The sequence below is a fragment of the Quercus lobata genome, chromosome 4, assembly GCF_001633185.2.
Source record: "Quercus lobata isolate SW786 chromosome 4, ValleyOak3.0 Primary Assembly, whole genome shotgun sequence".
Taxonomy (NCBI): Eukaryota; Viridiplantae; Streptophyta; class Magnoliopsida; order Fagales; family Fagaceae; genus Quercus; species Quercus lobata.
The window spans coordinates 43,072,602-43,083,542 of record NC_044907.1 but is presented as its reverse complement, the minus strand read 5'-3'; the positions used below and the strand labels follow the sequence as shown (position 1 = coordinate 43,083,542).

The window sequence follows — 10,941 nt, the reverse complement described above, 5'->3', positions numbered from 1 at the left end:
TCTTACTTGAATAAAACTTCTGTCTTTCTTACAAGCTTTGAAAATAAACACTGTCTGAAGAGTTACAAGATTACAAAGTAAAATCTGTAAAGGGTTACAAGATTATATCTGTCTAGAAGGGAAGGGTTACAGGATTACAAGAGAGGAAGGATTGCAAAAGTCTTTCTGAGGGAGAGGGAGAGGTATCTATGCTTTGAACCTTAAAATTGAGACCTTGAAACTGGACCTAAAGATTGGACCTTAGAAATGGACCTAACTTCTGTCTTCGGAGTCTGTCCTTTTATAGATAAAGTGAACCATGGTAAGTCTTCAAAAGTAACCTGAGTTAATTAAAGTGAACTCAAGTTAATCTGTCGATAGAGTCTTGAACAGTAGTCTATCTAGTAGTCTGAGTCTGTCCGGGTACGCATGCTAGTAAACAGTAGTTTTCTATCTGTGAGAATCTGCGTGCAAATAATATTCTGTCAAAATATCTTTCTGGATCTGTCTGCATTCTGTCATTTTATCTTTTGGTCTTTTGTCTTCTTTTGTCTTATCTGTCACATGTCATCGAGGTCTTGTGAATCTTGGAATGCTTCTGGATGAGTTCTGTAGTTTGGAGAGGAGGATTCCATTACTGTGTCATCTTCATCGTCTGATATTTGTGATGCAGCTTCAAGCAGTTGCTTTTTAAGCTGTCTTCTGTCTGAAACAGAGGCAAGCTAGCACTGAACTTAACTCTTTTCTAAAAAGAAATTAGAAGTTTCTGTCTGGGAGGAAGAGGTCTTTTTTTGTAATTCTTGGCAAATATGATCAAAATTAAACTTATTCCACCATTTTAATTTAAACTTTCTGGCGAGCATAGGAAAAGGATACTATGGATGCTTTTCTATCTTGTATTCCCATCTAATGATCCATGGGAGATCTGGAAACCTGTAAAAGAACTGTAAAAGATGTGAGAAATCCCTAAGATGCGGTATGTTTGGTTCTTTCTTGAAAGTCTCATAAGCTTTTAAAAGATCAGGGGGGAGAATCATAGCTTCAGGACCATAGGAATTCCACCAGTCAATGAACCATCTTGGAATCATCATATCTTTCTTTCTGTACATATCAAACCAGAAAAACCAAGTATGCCTGTTAATATTATTTTGGAATAAAAGGAATCTGTCCCAAGCTTCCATATAGTCACAATAATTGTAAAACTGAGGCTCAAAAAGTACAGAAAAGTTCCTGGTGATCCAGGGTTGTGCTTTCCACTGGGAAGGAGTGAGAATCTGTTTAATAACAACTTTAGAGTAACCAACTCTGTTTGGTTCCTGGGAACAAGGCATATGTATTACTAATATTGAGTTTGTATCTACTAAAATATGCTCATAAAATGTCTGGGTCTTAAAAGTTTCTGTCTTAGGATGTTCCCATCCTGGGGGTATGAGCTGTCTGACTAGGGAAGGGGTGTCTGTTATATGTTAGTATTCTGGTTCAATCCATAAAATAAAATTCCAAGAGTCTATTGGGAGTTCAATGCTGTGATCTTCTTTTGGGGTTTGGGTTTGGGTTTCCTGAGAGGTAGAGGATCTATATTTTGGTTGGTTGGAGGGAGAGGCCAAAGGAGGAAAAGAAGATGCAACTACATTAAATGGTTTCTTTAAAGGAGGGGTTGAGGAGGTTGAGGATAGGGCATAAGTCTGTTTGGATGTTGGAATGGGGCTTGGGGAGAGTGGTTGGAAAGGGTTTGGACTACAGGTTAATGGGGTTCTTTCTTGAGATTTATTTGAAGAGAAAGTGGGTGAAGTGAAAGAGGGACAAGGGAGGAATCTGCTAGGGGGAGGAGGGATCGGGGGAGTAGCATAAGACTGTCTGGTTCTGGGTTTTGGGGATTTGCTCTTATCTGCAAGGGAACTCATCTTCCGTGTAGAAATTCACGAGTTAGAAAACCAGTAATCAAATTAGTTTCCCCTTTAATATATTCAATATCAAAGTCAAAAACACTTAAAATAGCCTGCCATCGAGCAAAACTCTGTTTGGAAACAAGATTTTGAACATCTTTTTGTAAAACTTCTTTAGCACTTTTACAATCAACTCTGATTAAAAACTTTTAATTAAAAAGATCATTTTGGAATTTTGAAATACATAGTATGATAGATAAAAATCTCTTTCTTAATAGTGCTGTAATTCTGCTGGGTAGCTGACCAAGAGCCATAATGAAATCTAACAATTTGTTCTTTAGCATCATTTTTTGCTACTTGTTTTAGAATTCCACCATAACCTATGTCAGAAGCATCTGTCTCAACAATTTTGAAAGTATCAGGAGAGGGGATAACAATACAAGGAAGTTGCTTAACATATTTTTTAATCTGTCTAACTATCATAGTATGTCTGTCTGTCCAAGGTGGACGATTCTTTTCTAATCTTTTATACAAGGGTCTGTATATTTTTCTTAATCCCTGAAAATAATCTAAAACATAATCCTGTAGAGTTACTGGTTTTATATCTACTCTATCTTGTTTTATTTTTGTCTTTTCTTTCTTTCGACATTCTATAACATGGTGTCCATATTTCCTACACCTAATACAAGCAATAGGTATTTCTATAGAGTCTTTCAATTTTAACAAATACTCTATTTTATCTTTATGGTGATGCGGTAGATTTTCTATCAGTTTCATTATTATGTCTTTTTGCTTTCTTTTTCTTTTATTAATTTTAAGTGGGTTGGTTGATTTTATTTCCTTCTTTTTCATTACTTGATCTTTCTCTTTTTGCTTAACATGAAATATTTCCATTAATTCATTTATCATATCTTTCTCAAATTCTAATTTACTTATTTGTTTAACAATTTTATTATGTCTGTCACATTGTTTTTTAGTATGCCCATATTTATGACAAATAGTATTACTGACATGTCTGTCAGTTTTCTCATTATCTGATAACGCAATAGTATTTAAAACTGCTATGTCTCTTTTTCTGTCTATTTCTAAAGGTGTATTTAAAATTTTCATTTTTTTAGTTAATTCTATCAAACTATCATTTTGGGTATCTATTATAGATCTTTCAATTAATTTTAGTCTTTCATCAATTTTCTCTTTTAAACTATTACACTTCTTGTCTTTTTTGTTAACTATTACCATTTTTTCCACTTTTACTTTTACTACACTATCACTATCCTTTCTTTCAAACATTTCTTTCATCTCTTTTACCATTCTTTTTTTTATTATTTCTTTATCTTTAATATTATTAATATTTTGTTTTTTCTTTTCTTCATGCATAATTCCTATAAGACTAGTTTCTCTCTTTAGTTCGTCCTTTTCTTTGTCTTTATAAGTTATAGATATAGCTCTGTCAGTTACTTTTGAATTTGTTAAACTATTATTATCATTATCTATTGAACCATCTTTTCCGCTGTCTATCATATTCATTGATATGTCGGTACTTGTCAAATTATCCTTTTGTCTATTATGCCAATTATCTGTCATAGTTTTTGCTAAAGGTGATCTATATATGATGGGGTTCAAATTCTTTTTCTTTTTCTAAAGTTGAATTTAAAGCTTTCATTCTTTCATAGAGGTCTAAAAAACTATCACTTTTCTTTTCAACTTTAGTATATATAGCAGATCTGTCAATATTTTCCAAAGATTCTAATTTTCTATTAATTCTGTATATAAAACTATTATTGTGTTTATTAGTCTGTCAGTTGATTTTATCTCATGTTAAAGTACTCCAATTATTAGTGTTGCTATTATAATAATAATCATCAATATCACTGTCAGAATCAGAATTTGTTTCATAATCCATATTAATATTTGACCAATTATCATCTATATCTTTCATGCTATAACCTTCATCATAATCTATATCATCATAGTCCATGTTTCAAATTAGTGTGTGCCTAACCAAAGTGTGAACAAGCAAACAGATGATGAGCTGATAAATGTACTTATTCTCTTTCTAAGCAATTAATGATTACTGGTGGAATTATTACTAACCACTGGTATCCTTGCTATCAGGACCACCTCCCCAGGAAACTCCATTGCGGGACCACCCAAACAACGCCTGTCCGTCAGCTTAACATCACGGGCTGACCATTATCATATATTTACTAACTGATGATTTTCATAACAAAGACGATAAATGAGAGGTAACATTGTTCATTAGATTTTCGAAAGTAATAGTGTATGAAAATTTATATATATATATATATTATAAATAAGGTTAAATGAAATGTCAAAAAATGGATTTTTAAATTTTCTAACTTTCTTATGCAATTTTTACTACTATCAGAGAACATCTCTTTTTTAGTTATGATTAATATGGTTTCCATATTTAGAGTTTGATTAGTTTTAAATTTAAATTTAGTACCACGATTGTATTTAATTGTTGATTGTTGATTTAATTTTTTAAGTGAATTTAACAGTTTATGTTACTACACTATAAAGTTTTTAATGTTCTCCACACGATAATATCTATTTTATTTTTTACTTCTCTTTACAACCTCTTTGTTTTCCAATCAACGATTACTAATTGATGTTTGGTTTTTTTTTTTTTTTTTTTTCTTTTTCTACTCTTGATTACTTGTATTGGGTTTTTTCTATACCACCTCTCTCTCTCTCTCTCCATTGGCAACCTATCGTTTTCCAAAATTTGACGATGATTCTATGACATTAAATATGCATTATTAGTTTTTTCTTTTAATTTAGTGTTTCTAACTTGATTTGTTTTATATTTCATTCTTCTTTTGATGCATTGGCTATGAGAATGAGTGTTTACCTAGCATTACTCCACTTAATGTGGACAATTTTATTTATTTAATTTAGGCAAAATATTATATTTCAATTTTTTTAAATAAAAAAAAATGAGTGGAAATATAAATAATTTAATGATATATATGGGGGATGTGGCTGAATTTAAATGTTAAATAAAATGATATGAGAAAAAATAAAAATAAAATACATAACAATAAACACTAACTTAACCAAATAATTCTATGTAATATAATAATATTACATTCTTATATACTATTTTTAATTATTTATAATGCAATATGACGATATTTAACAATCAAAGTCATAAAAAAGTTAAAACACAAAACCAAATCCCATCAACCAAAATAGAGTTCTAAAGAATACAAAACTTTATCAAGCTAAAATAGAGATGCAAGAAAAATAAAAATAAAAATCCACCAAAAAATTGAGGGAGAAAGAGTGGGAAATAACCACTTTTTTGTGAGAGAAAATTATGTAAAGAATGGAAGAGAAAATGACAAATTTATACTAAGAGGACGATAATAAAAAGAAACAAGATAAAGGAAGATAAAAGGAAGGAGGAAGAGTGATATCAAGGTAGAATGTTTGGGGAGATGAAAAGGTAAAGAGAATGAGAAAGGTCGGAGAAAGTGTAAATGTTAAAAAAAATTAGTACAATTTGATGAGCACAATTTTCTTTTATTTGAATTTAAGTAAAATATTACATTTTGTATTTTTTTTAAACAAAAATAGAGAGAAAATATAAATAATTTAATGATAAGAAGGATGTGGTTGAATTTCAATATTGAGTAAAATAGAAGAGAAGAAAACAAATAAGAAAAATTAAAAGATGTAACAATAAACACTAAATTATCCAAATTATGCAATATAATGGAATATTATTTTATTTTTATCTACTATCTTTAATTTTTTATAATGTAATTGGATAAAATTTAACAATCAAAGAGTAAAATAATAATAACTTAAAACACAAAACTAAATCGTATTAACCTAAATTAGAGTTCTTAAAAACACAAAAATTTATCAACCTAAAACAGAGATGCAATAAAAAATAAAAATCCACCAAAAAATTGAGAGAGAGAGAGAGAGAGAGAGAGAGAGAAAACCTTTTTGTGAGAAAAAATTATGCAAAGAATGAAAAAGTGTGACAAATTTATAGTAAGAGGGAACGGATAAGAAGAGACAAATAAAGGAAGATGAAGGGATAAATGAATAGCAATATTGAAGTAGAGGGTAGTGGGGAGATAAAAAGGTAAGGTAAGGAAAGAAGAAAGATTGAAGAAAGTGTAAATATTTAAAAAATAAGTGAATGTAAAAAAAATTATAGGAAAATTGTAAATAAAAAAGAAATATATATAGATATTAAAACCGACAAAAATGAATATTTAAAGTCAATAATCTATATATATATATATATATATATTTGGTAAAAAAAATAGGAATAAATAATAAATAATAATTATGTAGCGAATGACGTGACGATGAGGAGACACAATAGGAGCTCAGCAATAATAAATGTCACACTTCAGCATTTAGTAATATATAGATATAGATTTGTAGTATGTAATTTTCACTAAGCTTCTGGAAAAAAAAAATGATAGATCATATGGATTGACACTTCAGGGTCTTAAGGCTTGAGACCTCAAATGTCACGCTTCAGCATTTAGTAATATATAGATATAGATTTGTAGTCTGTATCATACAAACTTACACGTTGAAATCATAACTTCAAGTCACAGTCTTTCAGTGCATTTTGCGTTTGTGTATAAATTTGTGTGAAAGAGTGTGTGTAATAGTATTTATCCTAATATTTATATATGCAAACACACTGTTGTTATACTAATACAATAAATAAAAGGTACCCTGGATTTTCCAAAAATGCCCCCTCCCCCCTCTATTTAATGTTAAAATTTTAAAATATTAAGTAAATTTTAGGTGACGGCCCCCTTTTATTAAAAAAAAAAGTATAAATGATTTTTAATTTATTGTTATCTCTTTTATTTTTCCTTTTAATATTGACTTTTTCGTCATATATAAGTCATTAATTTTATGAGCATTTAAAGTATAAGTTAATAAAAAGGAGTGGGTTCCAGTTAACTCAACTAGTAAAATCTCTGATAGTTGTATAAGAGATTTAGAGTTCAATCCCGCCTACACCACCAAAAATTGATTGGTGTCTTGGTCTGATGATAAAGAGCTATTATCTAGAACGGATGCCATAGGATGAAACTCTCTCAAAAAAAAAAAGTTAATAAAAGGGTAAATTGTAAATTACACCCCTGAAGTTTAGGGGTGATTGGATTTTACACCCTGAAATTTCAAATTTTGAATTTTACTCCTTGAAATTTGGTGATATTTGAATTTTACACCCCAATGTTTCAAAATTTAGATTTTACCTCTAATATTTTTGGAGTGTTTAGATTTTACTCCCTAAAGTTTTAAAGTGTTTAGATTTCACACCTTAAAGTTTCAGAATTTGGGGGTGTAAAATCCAAACACCCCAAACTTCAGAAGGTAAAATCTAAATTCTAAAATTTCAGGGTATAAAATCTAATCACTCCCAAACTTTAGGGATGTAATTTGCAATTTACCCTAGTGGGAACACTTCTTGTATTAAGCACTTTTTGTCCGCTTTAGGGAGCCAGTCCCTCACGGTTTTGTCACGAAGGGGTGGGAGCTCAGGATTTTCACCCTTTGGGCTTGACACCCAAGTCCCACATCGCCTAAGTAACCCTCCCACTCATAGTTTATAAGCTTCTGGAGCGACCATGAGTGTACCACTACTCAGCACCCCTTTGGGCTTGACACCCGAGTCCCACATCGTCTAAGTAACCCTCCTACTCATGGTTTATAAGCTTCTGGAGCGACCATGAGTGTACCACTACTTAGCACATGTTACTTAGGCGATGTGGGATTCGGGTGTCAAGCCCAAAGGGTGAAAATCCTGAGCTCCCACCCCTTCGTGACAAAACCGTGAGGGACTGACTCCCCAAAGCGGACAAAAACTGCTTAATGCGGGAAGTGTTCCCACATTAGTCTTTATCAAAAGATTTTTGTTGTTTTCTAAAAATAAAGTCATACACATTTATATAAAAAATTAAAACTACTAGAATATAATGATACATTTGATTTGGCCCCCTTCAGAAAATTTTCTAGCTCCACAACTGCTTGGACATCTATGTTGGACTTTTGTTGTTCGATAAGCTATAAAAAGCTGGCTGGGGGAGAGGGGCAGCCAGTATTTTTTTTTCCCTTCCAATATGTAATTTTCCGGAATTATAAGGTGAATAATTAAAATTTTAAAATACAACAAACGTTATAGCATATTTTTGCCACCAGAAATGTATGGGTTGGAACTTGGCATTCAAATTATAGATCTCGCAGGATTTTTGCATTTTTAGTACAGTAATTAACTAACAACTAAACAAAATTGCGTGATTTTAAATAGATTGGTCTCTTTCTATTTTTTGTCCAATGATAGAGTAAGCATTAACACCAATCTAGTGAAAATAATGTTTCAATAAGATAATAGCTAGTCTTCTAATACAAGCATGTAGGGGTGTTCACCAAACCGCATAAACCGCACAAACCGCAAAAACCGCACCAAAACCACCTGCAAAATGGCATAACCGCACCGCACCGCAAGTAATAGTGCACCACACTGCACCCTCTTTATATATTAATATATTTATTTATTTTTAATATTAAATATATTATTAATAGTTTAATAACCCTAGTTTAAAAAAAAAAAAAGTTTAATAACTCTAGCAAGTGTTGACTAAAAAAGCCAACCCAAAATAAAGAAAAACTAGCTCAATAATTAAAAACTTGGCCCAAAAAAGGGAAAAATTAGTTTTGGGCTGAGTAGGAAAAGCCCAAAATTTGGAAAATATACCGACTTCAAACCGCATCTTATACATAGTATCGCACATGTGACCATAAAAATGAGGTGTGGTGCGGTTATGGTTTTGGTTAAACTCTAAACCGCATTACACCACACCACACTACACATGTGACCGCAAAAACAAGATGCGGGTGCAGTTATGGTTTTAGCTAAACCACATCGCAAAGTGCGGTGCTAAAAATGGCCTAAAACCACACCGCATCGCACCGCGAACACCCCTACAAGCATGCATCAAACTCAATACTTTACGTTTCAAAGTTAACATGCGAACAATACCTCTCTCTCTCTCTCTCTCTCTCTCTCTCTCTCTCTCTCTCTCTATATATATATATATATATATATATCAACAAACTAACTTTGATTATTGTTAATGCTTTCTCATATGAATCTCTCAGATACTATTCATCAACAAACTAAATTTAATTACTTTCTCCCAAAAAAAAAAAAAAAAACTAAATTTAATTATTGCTAATGCTTTCTCATCTGAATCTCTCTCTCTCAAATACACATTCAATTCCAAAGTTGCTGAGGTCGCCACCGCTGCTTCTTTGAGATTGTACTGAGCTCTGACTAGTCCATCTAGGTCACGATCTGGTTCGCAATGGGTGGTTCAGGGTCTTAAGGCTTGAGACCTCAAATGTCACGCTTCAGCATTTAGTAATATATAGATATAGATTTGTAGTCTGTAATTTTCACTAAGCTTCTGAAAAAAAAAAATAAAAAAAATAAAAATAAAAAATAAAAAATGATAGATCATAGTGGACTGACGCTTCAGGGTCTTAAGGCTTGAGACCTCAAATGTGCTCAAATTTTGAGGTTTACACCGCCGAGCTTGATGCATTTTCTTCTATCTTAATATTCAGCTTTACACTTAATACCGTTGCATCTCTCTCTCTCAAATATTTATGTGATTAATGTCATTTTGGCATCATACTAATCTTCCTATGGTGGAGTAGAGTTTAATGCTGTTCTTTGTGAATGTTTTCCTTGACCTTTTCTTTCATTGTTTTTAACCTGAAACTCTATCTGGTCTTGGTGCAGACTGTTGTCCTCAAGGTTGGTATGTCCTGTGAAGGCTGTGTTGGGGCTGTGAAAAGGGTTCTGGGCAAAATGGAAGGTTTGTTGCTGCCCTGACAGTTTAAATTATTTCTGTTGTTTTACTTGCACACCTCTAATGGCACTTATCTATCAGAAAAAATATAACTTATAATGTCTCCTCTCTCTCTCTCTCTCTCTCTCTAAATTTTCTTTCAAGTATCTGTTATTCATTTATAAAAATATGCAACTATAATTTTTTCAATGGCCAAATGGTTGTTAGGAGCTTTGCTAATTTGTTAATGTTCTGCCTCTGAGTGCAAATAGTCTAGGTCATATCCCAAAAATTGAGTTTCTGTATTTTCTTCTTTCTATGTGCGCTTGTCTTGGTTTGATAGCGCAGTTTCCTATTCTGTGAAGTCTAAATTATGTTGTTGTGATCTTTTGACATTGAACTTCTGGAATCTTACATCACTAACAATGAAATTAAGTTAATTAATTTAAGGTTATTATGTCTTGACAGCTCTGTTGTAGTTCACCAGAGTGAAAATTTAAATCTATCCTAACAGCTCTTTTGTCCAATTTTGTAATAATAATTTGTGCTTTCAACTGATGAAGTTTGAAAGTTTATCAGTTTCTCCTACAAAGTGTTTTGGACATGTGTAGTAGTTAAAACAAGTCTTTCTGTCCAGCACTTGGTTTAATGTAATTGATATATTCAAATAAAGAATTATCTTTGGCCAAAAACTCGAAAAAACTCTTTTCATATGGCTGGAAATGTGCACAACTATACTGATTAGAAATTTAGGTGAGAGATTTAGGCTTAAAAAGCATGGTGGTTATAATTGGTGTCCATTCTTGTCAACTTCAGGTGTAGAATCATATGATATTGATTTGAAGGAGCAGAAGGTGACAGTGAAAGGCAATGTGCAGCCTGAGTCAGTTCTGCAGACCGTTTCAAAAACCGGGAAAAAGACTACCTTGAGTTGCTGCTGCTCATTCGCTTTGTGGAAGTAGTTGATTATAGTTGTTGAACTTAATATAATATATAGCGAAATTATGTTTAATGTGGACACATATAGTGTACTTTACATGATTTGGATGTAATCATGTAAGCAATAATGATTTCTTGGGTGCTTGACTTGTTATATCATGTACAAGTAATTAATTAGAGAATGTGTTTCCTGTGATATTCCTTCTCTATCATTCCCAGATTTAATGATCCATTTGAGTGCTTGTGGACAGTGTTTTAAAAACCGGACCGGC

At 32.0% G+C, this 10,941-nt stretch overlaps 1 protein-coding gene across 1 annotated transcript; it reads left to right on the top strand.

Moving 5' to 3' along the window:
• The first annotated feature begins 9,648 nt into the window (after positions 1 to 9,648).
• On the top strand, positions 9,649 to 10,711 carry LOC115986309 (copper transport protein ATX1-like). Its single transcript, XM_031109172.1, has 2 exons — positions 9,649 to 9,757; positions 10,547 to 10,711. The coding sequence occupies exons 1-2, from the start codon at positions 9,703 to 9,705 to the stop codon at positions 10,690 to 10,692; spliced, it is 201 nt and encodes a 66-aa protein (XP_030965032.1). The 5' UTR covers positions 9,649 to 9,702; the 3' UTR covers positions 10,693 to 10,711.
• Positions 10,712 to 10,941: the final 230 nt, after the last annotated feature.

Excerpts from the sequence above, each read along its gene's own strand:
- LOC115986309 (XM_031109172.1), top strand. The coding sequence starts at position 9,703 with ATGTCCTGTGAAGGCTGTGTTGGGGCTGTGAAAAGGGTTCTGGGCAAA. Across the intron at positions 9,758-10,546 it reads GGTTCTGGGCAAAATGGAAG|GTGTAGAATCATATGATATT; the intron begins GTTTGTTGCTGC and ends TGTCAACTTCAG.